Source organism: Acanthochromis polyacanthus, chromosome 11 (assembly GCF_021347895.1).
Source record: "Acanthochromis polyacanthus isolate Apoly-LR-REF ecotype Palm Island chromosome 11, KAUST_Apoly_ChrSc, whole genome shotgun sequence".
In the NCBI taxonomy this organism is placed as follows: domain Eukaryota; kingdom Metazoa; phylum Chordata; class Actinopteri; family Pomacentridae; genus Acanthochromis; species Acanthochromis polyacanthus.
The window spans coordinates 38474909-38491636 of record NC_067123.1 but is presented as its reverse complement, the minus strand read 5'-3'; the positions used below and the strand labels follow the sequence as shown (position 1 = coordinate 38491636).

At 38.3% G+C, this 16728-nt stretch overlaps 2 protein-coding genes across 4 annotated transcripts in view; one reads left to right on the top strand and one right to left on the bottom strand.

Annotated features, from left to right (window-relative positions):
* The window catches only part of LOC110961995 (oxysterol-binding protein-related protein 10), a 133088-nt gene that overhangs the window by 46368 nt on the left and 69992 nt on the right, over positions 1–16728 (top strand). For 2 of the 3 annotated variants that reach the window (XM_051955777.1, XM_051955776.1), the window contains one exon: positions 257–454. The exons of the other annotated variant lie outside the window; for it this stretch is intronic. In XM_051955777.1, coding sequence (XP_051811737.1) covers positions 257–454 — 198 coding nt within the window. The remainder of the gene's footprint in view (positions 1–256; positions 455–16728) is intronic. 3 annotated transcript variants of the gene reach the window in all.
* Positions 1–16728, bottom strand: part of rps5 (ribosomal protein S5) — a 256311-nt gene that overhangs the window by 199851 nt on the left and 39732 nt on the right. The gene's annotated exons all lie outside the window — the stretch shown is intronic.

Here is a 16728-nt window from a genome sequence, read left to right as displayed (position 1 = left end):
CATGATCTAGAAGTTATTTTAAATTTCTAGTTTTACTAATCTACAATCTGCAGTTAATGTCTTCTGTTTAATTTTTACTCTTTGAGGGCCGGATTGGACCCTCTGGAGGACCACTTTTGGCCCGTGGGCCTCATGTTTGACACCCCTGCTTTAAATCATTCTGTTTTGTTTCCTTTATTCCATGTTCTTGTCATGCTTAAATCCCCGTACGACTCTCTCTCTCCCCCTCTGTGTCACCCCCTCCTCCCCCCTTCAGGGCTCCTCATCCTCCGGTCGGACCCGTAGCTTCTCTCTCCTCCCCCACCTCACCCCGTCCTCGTCCCCGGCCTCCCAGAGGCACCTGGGCCACGCCGCCTCGCCCAGCAACATCGTCACCATCACCCACCACAAATCTCCAGCTGCAGCTCGGCGGGCCAAGAGTCAGTATCCAGGACGGCTGCTGGAGGTCAAAGAGGTGGGTGATGACGGCAGAACCGCTTCTTTAGCAGCGGTTTCCTTAAAAAGTAATCTCAATCATCACTTATGAGCCGCTAGAAGTGTGCGGTGGTGGATTTATCTGCGGAGATCCTGCCCTCGGCCTGTGTTCTCCTGTTTTCTCCCACATTTTGCTGTGTTTGGATGTTTCTGTAGCCCCCCCCCAGCTAATAACGGTGCAAAGATAACGTCGACGCTTCATAAAATGGTGCAGATCAACGGAGCGCCAAAATATTATGAGATTAAAAGGAAGCAGAGAATGCTGAGAGAAAAAATGCAGTGAGTCTGTGGTTGGTTTTGGTCTGCTGGTGAGCACTGAAGGAGAGGATGGATGTGGAGTTTGCCTGTTTTCTATAAGAGATGTAGGGGTTGGCGGTTAGCTTAGCTAGTTCACTGAAATATCAGGTGTTCCATTACAGTAAATATAATGTTTAACAGGAGCTTTCAGTGCTTTTGGTGGCTTCAATGTTGTTTGCAGACAGCTGACAATCTGTAGCTCAGAGTTTAAAGCAGACTGCTGGGTGCGTAATACATCATCTCTTTGTTTTTGACCCTCTGAACCCTAAAACTCGATGGCGCGTTTGAAGGGAATTTTGTTTTCCACCATTTACCAGAGCCAGGAGCTGTAAAAAATGTCAAGAATTGTCAGATTTTCTACTTTTATCCTTTAGCTACTCATCTGTGACGTGCTGTTCTATCGCCAGAATGATGTGAATCCAAACTGAAAATGGTGATTTTTCATCAAAGTCACTTTATTCTGCATGTCTCAATATAAAAAAAAAAAAACTTTTTCAGTTGCTTGTACACTTGTTTGGCCCAAACATTAAACCTTTTTTTGACTCAGCTGATAGATCAGGGACTTTTTGGCTGAACTGCAGGCTGTGCAGATAAAAGCACATGGAAAAAAAACATCTAAAAATGTAAGTTTTAAAATGCCTAAATCATGTAGTTACTTTTTTTTTTTTTGCAGTGTTGTTAACACCATTGGACACTTGTAATGTTCATAATATAAGTAACCAAAGAAATTCAACTTTTATTTGAAATGTTTGTGGTATTTTAACTCTCTTATACTACACAATCCAACTTTATTTCTAAAGCACTTTAAAAACAACACTGTCGACCAGAAGACAATTTCGAGTTCTCTCTACTTTTAGTCATAGTTGTGCCATTTCCAAAGACTTGCTGGAGTTTGTATTGCACTGAGTGGGAAGCAGGAATCAAATGCCCAGAAACTGAGCCTTTAGATGCCTTCACCTATGTTTAGCCGTCTTTGTCACATGACCCTTGTCTTGTTGGATATTAGTTTAAAACTGGCAGTTTGGATAACCCCCCCGACTGCACCTTGAGATCCGGTCCATGAAGACCACGAACAGGATCAGAAACATTTATCATTCATCTCTTTCAAATAAGCCTGGCTACACTGGGAAAAAATGCCCCTCTCAAAACAAGAAAAAAAGGAACTTTTACCTTGAAATAAGTGAAAAAAATCTGCCAGTAGAACAAGTGAAAAATGTCTTGGCAAAATTTCTTGAAATAAGATATGATATTTAGAATATTGAGAGCTTAAAAGTAGCTGGAAAACTTATTTTAAGCTACATTTTACCAGGACTGTCAACCTTAAGTGTCTTAAAATAAGTCGGATATGCTAAAAAAAAAAAAAAAAAAAAGCTCACTCAAAAATAGATTTTTGCTTTCATGTAACCTCCTAATTTGAGATGTATTAACCTCATTTCCTCATTTACAGGCACCAAAAAATATTGTTTCCTCGTCTGAAAAAAATCCAAAAAATCAGCAAAAAAAAGCTGAAAATTTGCAAAACCTTCAGGAAGAAAATTCTAATAATTCCTAAAAATTTTATTTAAAAAGTCTCCCAAATTTGGCAAGAAAGTTCTTGTAATTATTTTCAAAAAATGAGTAAAAATCTACAAAAAAAATCCTAAAAAATATCTAAGGTGATTACATATATATCAGTAAAACTTCAAATAGTTTCGCTGGATTTTGGTTGATTTTTTTGTGAATGTTCTTAAAGAAACATTTTTTAAAAACTTTTCTTTATTTACATCCAAAAAATGTTCAAAAATGTGTCTCTTTTTTGTTTTTTTTGTGTCATTTGTCTGATTTTTGTCATGTTGTGTCTCATTTTTGTTGTTTTTTTTGTCTTACTTTTGTCATTTGTCTCATGTTTTTGTTGTTTTGTTTTTCAGAAATGTTGAAAATGTGGACATCAGAAGTTTCATTGTGAACATATATTTTTTTTCACATCTTTTCAAACTTTAAGACGGGTCAGTTTGACCCACAGGACAACACGAGGGTTATTCAACTCAAAACAAGGTAATTTCAAGATTGTTTGACTGAACAAGATAGAAATGACACTTGTAAAGTAAATTCATCGTAAATCAAGCAGGATGATAGCCTAGCCGCACTAGACAACCCACGGCAACGAATTTAATTCTCTGCCAGGGTGGGTCTAGTTACCCTCCATAAGGCTCGAGGCTGGATGCTCCTAAAACTGGCCGGACCAATCACCATGAAGTGTAGAGTCAGAAGGCGGGCGTAACGAAGTGATGACAGAGGCGCGACGATTCTGACAGAAACAACCGGCGCACAATAAACAGTTATCTTTCGACTCGGCTTTGGCCACAGCCCTTAAAGATTTGAAGCTAAAATTCAACTTGAAAGATAAACAAAGGACGGCACTGAAGTGTTTCATTGAGAAGAAAGACGTATTTGGACTTATGCCGACGGGATATGGCAAATCCTTAATATACCAGTTGGCTCCGCGGCTCCGCTGGTTGGGAAGCTAATGGGACTTAGCTACAATCCGCCGGCGCTCTTGGAACTATGTCAGCCTATTTGTTGCGTTGATTGGTTGTATATCTACCCAATTGCTGCAGAGGGATTTGAAAGACAACCTTTTAGCCCGCTTCCCTCCCTGTCGAGCCTCCCTAGACCCTTGTGCCGTCAGAAACATGGGTGTAGCATGGCTAGGCTAGCGGGATGAGACATTTTGACTAAAAATAAGACGAATAGACTTGGTAAGATTTAGAGTTTTTGCGGTGTAGCTGTAGGATGTGTTTGTTGGACTGTTTGTAGAATAATGTAAGGACAAAACTACAGAAATTTGACTCAAATTGTAACAAGCTGGATTTATTCTTAAAAAATCCCCAACCGTTAGAGAGATGAGTGAACATCTAAACTGCATCGGTGAAGTCTTGCTGCTCTTTCTGACCGGACTGCTTCCACAGAGCTGCACTGTGGTCTCTGCTCTGGTCTCAGGTGGGACGCTGGTGCAGTGACTTCAGCAGATATTTCTGGCTCTCTCGGGCCTGACACTGACTCACTCTTCACCGTATGTTCAGCTTTGTTGGCATTTTGGTTGTATATTTTAATGCTGATTAACATGGCGGGTGACAGAGGGAAGAGCCGCCGCAGCGGTGAGTAATCGACGTGCGAGCTGTAAAAGTGTCGCCCAAGATAAACTGTGGAGGTGATGGAAGTGGAGAAGTGGCAGCGTGTTCGTCCACATGGAACTCTGCCGTCCCACTAATCCCTGAATGTACACTGTAAAAACTCAAAATCTTACCAAGTCTTTTTTTGTCTTATTTTTAGTCCAAATGTCTCATCCCGCTTGATTTAAGCTAAATTCACTCAACAAATGACATTTCAGAAAGATGGAGGGACGTGTTTTAAGACAACGCATCTTAAATATCTTGTTAAGTCAAACAAGCTGAAATTATCTTGTTTCAACCTCGTGTCGTCCTGCGGGTCAAATTGGCCCGTTTTAAAGTTTTAAAATGCACAAAAAATATCTATTTTCACAGTGGAAACTTCCACATTTTCAACATTTTTTGAGAAATTTTTGAACATTTTTTGGTGTGAAAAAAAAAAAGTTAAAAAAATGTTTCTTTAAGAACATTCAGGAAAAACATCAACCAAAATCCAGCGATTGCTGGATTTTGGTTGATGTTTTTCCTGAATGTTCTTAAAGAAAATACTACAACTTTTGCTCATATATGTGGAATCACTGTAGATATTTTTAGGATTTTGTTTTTGAAGATTTTTATTCATTTTTTGAATATATTTACATTTTTTTTTTTATTTCTTGCTAAATTTGTTTTGTTTTTTTTTTAAATGAAACTTTTGAGGGAAAATTTTAAGGAATTTTCTTCCTGGAGATTTTGCAAATTTTTATAAATTTGGGGAATTTTTTGTTGAATTTCTGGATTTTTTTCAGACAAGGAAACCACCATATTTGGTGCCATAAATGAGGACAACAGGAGGTTTAAGACATCTAAGCTTGACAATCCTGCTAAAATAGAGCTTAAAATACGTTTTTCCAGCTAATTTTAAGATCTCAATATTCTTAATATCATATCTTATTTCAATAAATCTTACCAAGCCATTTTTCACTTGTTCTTTTGGCAGATTTTTTCACTTATTTCAAGGTAAAAGTTCCTTGAAATAAGTTTTTTTTACTTGTTCTGAGAGGGGCATTTTTTCTAGTGTATGGAATAAAGCCTGTTTGTTTCTGCAGTTCTACCACACTGGAAAAAAAAAAGCCCCTCTCAAAACAAGAAACAAAAACTTGTTTCAATGAACTTTTACCTTGAAATAAGTGGAAAAAAATCTGCAAATAGAACAAGTGAAAAATAACTTGGTAAGATTTCTTGAAGTAAGATTTGATATTTAGAATCTTGATCTCCAAATTAGCTGGAAAAACTTATTTTAAGCTGTATTTTACCAGGACTGTCAAGCTTAAATGTTCTTAAAATAAGCCAGATATGCTAAAAAAAAGAAGAAGCAGTTTTTCATTCAAAATAGATTTTTGCTTTCATGTAACCTCCTAATTTGAAATGTATTAACCCTCCTGTTGGTGCACCAAAAAATATCGTTTCCTTATCCGAAAAAAATCTGCAAAAAAATTCCCCAAATTTCAGAAAATTTGCAAAACCTTCAGGAAAAAAATTCCAGCAATTCGTTAAAAGTTTCCCTTAAAAGTTTGATTTTTAAAAAATCCCACGAATTTGGCGGGAAAGTTCTTGTAAATAATTTCAAAAAATCAGTGAAAGTCTTCCAAAAAAAATTCCTAAAAATATCTAAAGTGATTCCATATATATCAGTAAAACTATTGACATTTTCTTTAAGAACATTCACAAAAAAAAATCAACCAAAATCCAGCGAATTTCGCTGGATTTTGGTTGATTTTTTTTGTGTGAATGTTCTTAAAGAAACATTTTTAACATTTCTTTTTTTTCCACCAAAAAATGTTCAAAAATTTCCCAAAAATGTTGAAAATGAGGACATAAAAAATGTCAGTGTGAAAACATTTTTCCCCCACATTTTTAAACTTTAAAACGGGTCAATTTGACCTGCAGGAAGACGTGAGGATTAAACTCATTTTGAATTTTCTTGTAGAATTCAACCCAAAACAAGATGATTTCAAGATTGTTTCACCAGATGCATTGCCTTAAATCTGCTGAAATGTCACATGTTAAGAGAATTTATCTTAAATCAAGCGGGATGAGACGTTTCGACTAAAAATAAGACGAATAGTCTTGGTAAGATTTAAAGTTTTGCAGTGCGCTGTTTCCATAAGTGGTTCCGTTTGCAGACCTACAAGCACTTTGCCGGTTAATTAAAAAGCTCTCCACTTGAAATTTCCTATCAGTTTTGACTTGGTTTGAGGGTTCAGATCCTCATTAATTCTCTGCGCCTCAGTCACCAGACCTGTCAGTTCTGGTTACCACTCCGTCCTCATCTGCTGCGTCTCCATGCACTGGGAGCAGTCGTCACTCTGCCCTGCTTATCTCTCAAGAGAAGATTGTTTTTTTCCCCCCGTCGCTTCTTAATAGCCTGTCTGGAGTCGGTTTAGAGTGATTAATTGCAAGAGATTAGGCTTGAAGTTGGGTTTGCGAAGCGAAAATGATAGACACGATGAAGACATGATAGCACGCCCGCCTGGCTGCCAAACCGTAAGCCCATTAGCTGCAGCGTTTTTATTTTTTATTTTTTTTGCTTTCACCCCTTTTGTTTCGAGACGAGATGTTGTTCTCGGATCGTTGCCAGGCAGCTGTGCATCAGGCCGCTGAATTATGGAGATAAGATGACTTAGCAGTTGGGACGGAGGAGGAAACGTGGACAAGGAGAGACAGGAGGCTTTCTAAATGTAAAATACTTCTGCCCGTGTGAAGCGCCGGCGCAGAGGAAAAGAAATAAAATCCGACAGGGACGAGGTCACGCCTGGCTTTGTGGAAAATGTTGTTTGATCCCCGCAAGACTTGTTTTCGTCCTTGAGCTGTGAGAAACTTTTCCCTTTAATTTTGGAGATATCTGTTGCTGTCATTCAGAGCAAAAAGGATCGTTTGATTCCACAGATGTCATTTTTTTAAGTGCTTCCGGCGATGCTTTTGGTTCTTAACCGTCGTGTCGTTCTGCGGGTCAAATTGACCTGTTTTAAAGTTTGAAAATGTGGAAAAAAAAAACATGTTTTCACAGTGAAACTCCTGATGTTGATGATTTTTTTAATGTTCTTCAAGAAGATATCAGAAGTTCAAGTGATGTGTATAGGTAATCACTTTTTCATTTCAGATATTTTTAAGATTTTTTGTAAGATTTCTGCTCATTTTTTAAAAAAAATATTTGCAAGAGTTTTCTTACCAAATTTGGAGGATTTTTAAAAATAGAACTTTTAAGGAAAACTTTGAAGGAATTTTCTTCCTGAATTTTTTGCAAGTTTTCAGAAATTTGAGGATTTTTTTCGCTGAATTTTTGGATTTTTTTCAAACAAGGAAAACAATACTTTTTTTGGTGCCTGTAAATGAAGACAACAGGAGGGTTAAGAGCTTGTAAATTAAAAAGTTTGACATGCTTCACCTCTCTTCTGTGGGCTCAGGTGTTCCAGCCAAAAGAGTCCCCATGAGCTGGAGCACCTTTTTAAAGGTTCCAGGAGGAACCATGTATAGGTGAGGAGAGGGTGATAAAATAAATGGACTGCTTGATGAGGATGTTGGCAGTCATATTTAGGAAATGGATGCTTCGTTTTAATGTTTGTTGTTGTATTTTGTAAATTTCTTGTGTTTATTTGTGGTTAACCCTTATGTTGGTGTAGATGGCTGGCCTTGCTTTGGTTTTTGTAACGTGAATGTCAGTGAACAAACACCAGGTTGGTCTGCATTTTATCTATCCTCATCCCTCCTGCTGTGTCGAGCCACAAAACAGTCATCCCAACATTCTTCTTCAGTAGTTTTTGTTCAGGCACCTTGAACACTGCGTCCGACTTTGCTGTTTCGCGGGCGTTTTTCGTGATTGTTGCGGCCGAAAATGCCTGAACTCGCGGCAGCTTTTCTAAAAAATTGCGATAAAAGTTGCGATGTTTTAAGCTTATTTGTTGTGATGAAATTGCAGGAGATCAGTGACATTTTTTCCAGCTTGTAGAACATGTTTCAACGCTGTAATTGACAGTATTTATTCCGAAATTAATTATTTAACGTTCCAACCCATTTCCGCAAAAGCTGGCACACCATGGTGGGACATTAGCAGCAGACAGATACTGGTTTAACATGACGTGACCTAACTATGCAGAGGGCGACAGGAATTGATGGGACTCAGAAACATCCCCACAATTTAATCGGTTGTTCCTTGTGTCATTTCCGATACGTCCACAGTGGTAGATTTGTTGTAGGATCACAATCGTGATCGTCAGCAGGCCGCTGAGGTAGCGTTCACTTGTTGCCATGGTTACCGTGCCGCTATCAGACGCCGTGCCGCTATAAATCCTTAACAAATCCATGGATCCAAACTTTAGGCCGTATCACTGCCGAAGTCTAATCATTTGGTCCTTGAGTCATTTCTGACCGACCCTGAAAACTTCATTTAAATCCCCGAGTCCGTTTTTGAAGAAGGATTCACACACGCTGATCGTCGCATAACTCCGCCGTGTTCTGTGGTGGAATAATTAATCTAATTTACCTTCATTCTTTCAGTGCTCTAACGGATCTGGATGCAACAGTTTCCATCATGGTGATTTGTCTGGTCTGCTGTCCGTTCATTTCAGCCGTTCTAATATGTTTCGTGTTAAAAAAAAAGTGTGTATCAATCGATGATTTTTTTTTTCTTTTTTTGTATTCCACCGCAATATCGCACGGTTGTAAAACAGTTTAGCTCCGCTTTGGTGAAGAACATCAGTGAATTAATTGTTTATCACGGTCTTCAGCAGTAATTTTTGTTGGTAAAAGAGAGACATTAGTATTGCACCTGTCTGCATCTTCAAACCATAAACAGGAAGTGAATTCGGTGACGTACGTGCATTAGGTTTGCGCTGGGAGCTGCTATGATTGGTGGAACTCACGGGAGGCGGGCCAAATTTGCGGGAAAATTGCGGTGATTGGATAAAATTGCAAGGCCACGCAAAATTCGCGGAGATTGGTTGATTTCGCGTGATCGCAGCATCGCGAATTCCTGGAGGGACTGAATAACAAAGACGACGCTCATTTACTGTAACCTTAAGTCGCTTTCTATGAAGAATGCCACAGAAACATTAACGACCCGTCATGTAATTGAAACCTCACGGCGGGATCAGAGCACCTTTTCACCGTTCCTGAAAGTGAAACACCGGGGAGCAGAGCTGCAAAAAACGGCGTTGGAAAGCTGCCGTTCACCACGACGGTTCATCTGACGACACGCATGAAGGAGCATCAGTACTTCAGGCGAAGCTCTTTTCTTTCGAGCCTTTTCTCTCTCATTGTGGACCTGACTGTTAAATTTCCCACGCTGTGCTTCTGCCTCATCGCACGAAGAATAACCCGTCTGAATGATTCGCCGTGTGACGGAAAGAGAGCAGCCAGTGATCGGTGTGAGTGGAGGATCATTTCTCACCTCTGAGGGCCAGAACGTCGTGTCTCCTCGGTGAACCTGGAACACTCTGAGTAAATGTGGAGCAGATGGTGAGATCATTAAGCAAAAACAAACATTTCTCTGGTGCTTTTTCTCCACAGACAGAGGAAACAAGGCCCTCTGCGATGCGTCGTTCATCTTCTGTTCTGCTTCACGTTCTTCTGGTCCAGGAGAAGAATGAGGTTCCTGTGAACTGGTTTTGTCGTGTTGTGTCTTGTTTTTGTTGTTTTTTTTTATTTTCTTGTCCGACTTTCATTGTTTGTCTCACGTTTTTGTCGTTTTGTGTTTCCTTTTTGTCTCACTTGTGTTTTTTGTGTTATTTTTGTCATTTTGTGTTTTGCTATATTCATGGTTTTATGTATTGTTTTGTGTTTTTTCCCCCTCACTTTCTCACCGTTTTTTTGTCTACTTTTTCATCTTTGCTTTTATCCTATTTGGTCTCGTTTGTGTTGTTTTGTGTTCATTTTTGTAGTGTTTTATCTAGTTTTTGTTGTTTTTTTGTCTTTTTTTTTGTCCGACTTGTCATTTGTCTCACATTTTTGTTTCTCGTTTTTGTCGTTTTGTTTCCATTTTGTCTCGCTTGTGTTTTTTGTCTACTTTTTTGTCGTTTTGTTTCTCGCTTTTCTCATTTTTGGTCTCGTTTGTGTTGTTTTGTCATTTTTGTCATTTGTCTATTTTTTGTTTTTTGTAACTTTTTTGTCAAATTATTTGTCTTTTTTGTTGTCTCATTTTTGTTATTTTGTGTTAGTTTTTGTTGTATTTTGTCTTGTTTTTGTTGGTTTTTTTGTCCAACTTTCGTTGTTTGTCTCACGTTTTTGTCGTTTTGTTTCACATTTTTGTCATTTTGTGTTTCCTTTTTGTCTCGCGTGTGTTTTTGTGTTATTTTTGTCATTTTGTGTTTTGCTATATTCATGGTTTTATGTATTGTTTTGTGTTTTTTTTTCCCCCTCACTTTCTCACTGTTGTTGTTTTTCTACTTTTTCATCTTCGCTTTTGTCATATTTGGTCTTGTTTGTGTTGTTTTGTGTTCATTTTGTAGTATTTTGTCTTGTTTTTGTTGTTTTTAGTCTTTTTTTGTCCGATTTGTCATTTCTCACATTTTTGTTTCTCGTTTTTATTTTGTGTTTCCTTTTTGTCTCACTTGTGTTTTTGTGTTATTTTTGTCATTTTGTGTTTTGCTATATTCATGGTTTTATGTATCGTTTTGTGTTTTTTTCCCCCTCACTTTCTCACCGTTTTTTTGTCTACTTTTTCATCTTTGCTTTTATCCTATTTGGTCTCGTTTGTGTTGTTTTGTGTTCATTTTTGTAGTGTTTTATCTAGTTTTTGTTGTTTTTTTGTCTTTTTTTTGTCCGACTTGTCATTTGTCTCACATTTTTGTTTCTCGTTTTTGTCGTTTTGTTTCCATTTTGTCTCACTTGTGTTTTTTGTCTACTTTTTTGTCGTTTTGTTTCTCGCTTTTCTCATTTTTGGTCTCGTTTGTGTTGTTTTGTCATTTTTTGTCATTTGTCTATTTTTTTGTTTTTTGTAACTTTTTTGTCAAATTATTTGTCTTTTTGTTGTCTCATTTTTTGTTATTTTGTGTTAGTTTTTGTTGTATTTTGTCTTGTTTTTGTTGGTTTTTTGTCCAACTTTCGTTGTTTGTCTCACGTTTTTGTCGTTTTGTTTCACATTTTTGTCATTTTGTGTTTCCTTTTTGTCTCGCGTGTGTTTTTTGTGTTATTTTTGTCATTTTGTGTTTTGCTATATTCATGGTTTTATGTATTGTTTTGTGTTTTTTTTTCCCCCTCACTTTCTCACTGTTGTTGTTTTTCTACTTTTTCATCTTCGCTTTTGTCATATTTGGTCTTGTTTGTGTTGTTTTGTGTTCATTTTTGTAGTATTTTGTCTTGTTTTTGTTGTTTTTAGTCTTTTTTTGTCCGATTTGTCATTTCTCACATTTTGTTTCTCGTTTTTATTTTGTGTTTCCATTTTGTCTCGCTTATGTTTTGTCTTATTTTATCGTTTTGTGTTTTGTTTTATTTGTAATTTTTGTATTTTTTTGTTTTTTGTCTACTTTTTTGTCATTTTGTTTCTCGCTTTTCTCATTTTTCTTCTCTTTTGTCATTTGTCCATTGTTTTGTTTCTTTTTTTGTCATTTTGTGTTAGTTTTTGTAGCATTTTGTCTTGTTTTTGTTGTTTTTTTGTCCGCCTTTTCTCTTTTGTCTCACATTTTTGTCATTTTGTTTCTCAGTTTTGTCGTTTTGTGTTTCCTTTTGGTCTCGCTTGTGTTTTTTTGTCCTTTTTTTTGCCATTTTCTGTTTTGCTTTATTTGTTGTTTGTGTCGTTTTGTGTAATTTTTTGTCTTGTTTTTGTCGCTTTGTAACTTTGTTGCCCAATTGTTGTCTCTTTTTTCACTGATTTTGTGTCGTTTGTCTCATTTTTGGTCTTTTTGTGTTCGTTTTTCGTAAAATTAGGTTCCTGTGACCTAATTCATATCATGTAGCTCCACTCTTCATCTCTCTTCTCCTCCACCCTCCTCCCTCCTGTCATTTGTTGTTTGCCTTCCTTTAATCATAACCAGCCTATAAACTTGTCTGACGGGTTTGGCACCGGGCCGGAGGATGCTGAGATTTATACTCATCTGTACACAGACCAGAAAGCTGCTGATTGCGTCGCAGATTTACGGTCAGACGGCAGCATCGGGGATGTTGTGCCGTACATCCCATCTGTTTTCTGGTCTCTACGGCTGGTAATATTCATAAACACCGCTCTGCTGCTTCCTGTGAGCCTCTCCAACCACCCCGCTGTAGCTCAAAGTTGTCTTCACGCCTCGGTGAATTGTCACATGATCTGCCTCCTCGGCGCCGCCCTGTTGATCCTCTGTCCCGCCAGCACTCACTGAACCGTCGTAACACCAGGCAGGAGGCTCCGATCTGCAGCACGAGCAGCTCAGTTAGTCTGCAGACACGTGGTGGTTGTTGTGTGAAAGGATTCAAACATTCAATTAAAGCTCTTCTAGAAAAAAATGTTCAAAGATTGCCTGAAAATGTGGACATCAGATGCTTCACTTTTTCCCCACATTTTCAAACTTTAAAACGGGTCAGTTTTGACCCGCAGGACGACCCGAGCATTCAGGTCTTCTGCAGTTGAAACGATCCTCCTCGTTGTGTTGACGGCAGTAATTCTAATCTTGACGTCTCTGATAGGCAGCAGAAGTCCCGGTTTATCGGTGAGGCCTCGTGTGGAGCGTTGGGGCCGTTGTCACGCTGTCGCCTCCCGTCCGTCTGTCCGTTCAGCACGTGTGACGGTGGGAGTCGGACCACATAACCGTCTCCCCTCAGTCAGCTTGTCACAGCCGACTGATGGGAACTCATCAGACGCCCCGGCCGTCGGTGCAGCAGCACCACCGGGCACTTAGGCTGCGTGTTCGGATCATCGGGGTGAGGCTATTTCTGGAAGCATCGCTGTGTGGTGGTGGAGGGGGGAGCTTCCAGAACACTCAGGTTTATGTTCCTGTTGTGTCTTTATAAATTCCATAAATATTATTATGGAAACAGTCACTTATTAATAAAAAAACTGGATATCACCAAAATGTCAACTGTGTTACAAGACTATGTTGACCGGTCCAGAATGACTTGAAAATGATCCATAATTATGGAAAATTATTCCAGAATGACATGAAATTTGTCCTAAATGACTCAAATTATCACAAATGCACAACAATTATCCAAAATAATGAGAAACGATCCAAAGTGACATAAAAGTTGTTGAAAATTGTCCAAAACGGCTCAAAAGTTGTCCAAAAATGACTTGAAAATTCCGGAAATTTCGTCTAGAATGACATGAAATTTGTCTTAAATGATTAAAAAAAATTCCGAAAGACAAAAAAATGACCCAAAATGACTCAAACTGTTTGGATCAATCTATAATTAAGGGAGTTTTGAAGTTCATGGGATATATCTGCATGCATTTTTATTAAAAATGAAAAAAAAAATTATGTTCATTGTCTTTACAAATTCCATAATTATTCATTATGAAAACAATCATTTATTAATAAGAAAATGACTGGATATCACTAAAAGCTAAACAATAATAAAATGAGCTGATTCAGAAATAGTTTTGTGTTCTTTTAAAGAAGTTGAGATAATCATGACATACATTTCTTTTTTGCCAATACATCAAATTGTATGTCTGAGAAATCACTTTCCACTAAGTTCCCAGTTACATAAACTCCTTTCCAGGAAGTGTGTTAATTCCAGATCACATGACCTGCTCCACATGATGTCATTTCCTCCTGAAGAAAAGACTGGACAGACTCCAAGGCTTTCTGACTTATTTAATATAAAGTAGTCAACAGGTTTACTACAATATCTTTAGAAATATCTTTCAATTTTACTCTACTGTATATATAATATTTAGGAGAATCTTTCTCTAAAAATACCATGTGGTGTTTGGTTATAGGCGGCCATGTTGGTTTTAGGCCTGAAAACAGCAAAAATGTCAACTATGATACAAAAAGTCCTGCAATTACACACTGACCCATCTGCTTGACTGTTATCTGATGGTATACATTAGTCCTTTCTCTCTCTTTGTGTTCCGTCTTTTAATTCACTCAGGTGGTTTGGTAGATGACTCTTTTCAATGTTCTCATGTTATTTCTATCTGTTCTGCTTTAAATATTCCTTTAAATCCTTACATTTGATCTTTTTTATCTTATATTTGTGTCCGTCTGGGCAGAAGGAGAATAACAATCCTCTCCTCTGCGGCTCTGTCTCCATGTTGCTGTGGAAATGTCATCTTTCACTAACATCAAGAAAGGTGTCTGTGTTTCACTGAGCTCCATAAACCCAGTGAACTGTGCTATTTTTGTACATGCTATGTTTTTTTTTTTGAGTAACTTTAGGTTGCATAGCAACACATTTGCTCTCCAACTTGCATTTCCAGCCGCTAAAGGCCCCTTTCAGTGAATATAGACCCTGAGGCAGGTTCAGGTTTCTGGCGTTATTAGCGCAGCACAGATGTGATTATAAATCTCTGCCACCGGTTTCATGTCGCCTGATGTGTTGCTGTTGTACAGGAAAGCGACACTTATCCTACAACCTCAGCATAAATGCACCGTTCTGATTATATCTCATGCACTGATAAATCAGTATCCCATCAAACAGAATACAGAAAGCATGTTTCTGATGAAGCGACATGGAGAAACAAAACGTCTTTCCCACAAAACACTCTAATCAGTTTGGATTCAGAGCAGCTTTAGTTGCTAAAATGTTAAGAAGTAACACCTGCAACATCTGGACCATTACAGGATGGGGAAGCAAAAATGTCCTGTCAGCTAAAAACAAATATAAATGGGTATAACTTTTTTATTCTTTGGACTTTTGAACTGATTTCTTGAAGAAGACAAATTTAAAGCTTTCAGAACATGTTTATTCAATCTGTCCTCCATCAGCTATGATGAAGGCCTCGATACAACCTCTGAAAGAGGAACAGGCCCTCCTATATCCTCCTTGGGGTAGGCCTCCCATTCCCTGGAGAATACAGCCTTAAGTAAATCCATATTGGCATAAGGGGTGGCATTAGTCCTCAACTCAATGGCGCCCCATCAGAAAAAATCCAGGGGCTTTAGATCAGGTGAGCTTGGGGGCCAAATGCCTTTGGGCCAGAAGTTCTCCATATTCTACTCACAGAACTTTTGGACCTTGATTGATGTGTGAGCAGGAGCCCCATCTTGCTGCCACACATAGTTGTTGTCAGGGTAGGTGGCCTTCAGCCAGGGCAAAACGGTGTATCTCACAACTTTGTAGTACACATCAGCCCCAATTTTCTGATCTGGCTTGAAGAAGTAGGGGGGCATCTTATTGCCATCTGAGCCCAAGACACCCAGGACCATTTGGAGATCTCTTGGTGCCCAAACTGGATTGTCTGGCATGCTGGATGCGGCCAATGGTCCTCTTACTGATGCCAACAGTCTTGGCAATGTCCTTCTGAGGGATTTGGGCATCCAGGAGATCACAAACCCTTGTTGCGTTTTGCTTGTTGCTTGCTCACTTCACAATGCACCAAGGTCTGACAAATACTAAAAAGATTGGTTAAAGGTAAGGAACTTTGATTATAATTATTGTTTTGATTACCCTCACCGTTTGGGCAGGACCGTCAAATTTGTCAATAGGACATTTTTGCTTCCCAACCCTGTATGTCTTCCAGGAATATTCTCATCAGAAATGATCAGTTTGTGTTTCCAGTTAGACAATAAGCAGCAAAAAACTGCAATACCGAAATGTCAAAGATGCATTTGAGTTACAGATGTCCGATAATATCAGCCCACTGATACTATCGGCCCCCAGTTCTTAATGTGACAGCCCTTAACATTAAAACGAACCATTTATTGTAGAAATAAAGTTCTCTGCCATTTTACGTTATTATGTCCTTATGTGACATAGGGACTGTATAGTTTGACTTGTGTAATTTAACTCGTCACTTAAACAGAATTGTTAACCATCATATACTGATATAATGAAGAATTCAGTCAGGATATGATCTGTAAAAGCAGTAGGTGATCACACCCCAGATAGCAAACTATGGGTGAATCAATGTTGAATCTATGTTGAGACCTAACGTCGAAATTATACAGAAAGTGCAAGGTTGATAAAATGTTGAGTCAACATTTGCTTTTCAACCATAAATCACACTTTACCCAGATAGCAAAAGATGTTAAATCAATGTTGAATTAGGGTTAAGAAGGTTGAATTGTGGTTATGGTTGAAGACTGATGGTTGGATCAACGTTGATTCAACAACATTTTGTCAACATTGAAGTTTGTGTTTAAAAGATACCATTGAATCTACGTTGTATTTTGGTTTAATTAAAATGTTTGACAGGTCAATGTTTAATTAATGTTGAATCTATGTTTGCAAACATGTAATCTATGTAAGCAAACGTTGACTCAACATTTTATCAACCTTGCGCTTTCTGTATAATTTCGACATTAGGTCTCAACATAGATTCAACATTGATTCACCCATAGTTTGCTATCTGGGACTGCATTGTTCTAATGAATGAATGAGTGTTCAGTAAAGCTGAATGAGACACAGGCTGTCTGCAGGGTTTTGTAAGAAAAGAAGTTCTCGTGTGCGATAATGAAACAAAGAGTTCTGATTGTTTGAAGGGCGCAGTGGAAATGATATGGTGTCAGCGTGCTGAACGCTAAAAATCTATTTATAACACGCAATCGGAACAAAAATTCGAGCTCCATCTGCCCGAGGATGTCAACATCCGACCCGGATAAAAGGCTCAATAATTGGACAAGTGCTGTGCGTTAAAACAAAAAGGAATGTCGTCGCTACAAGTAACCTCACAGCTACAGCTTCTCAGCGGCTC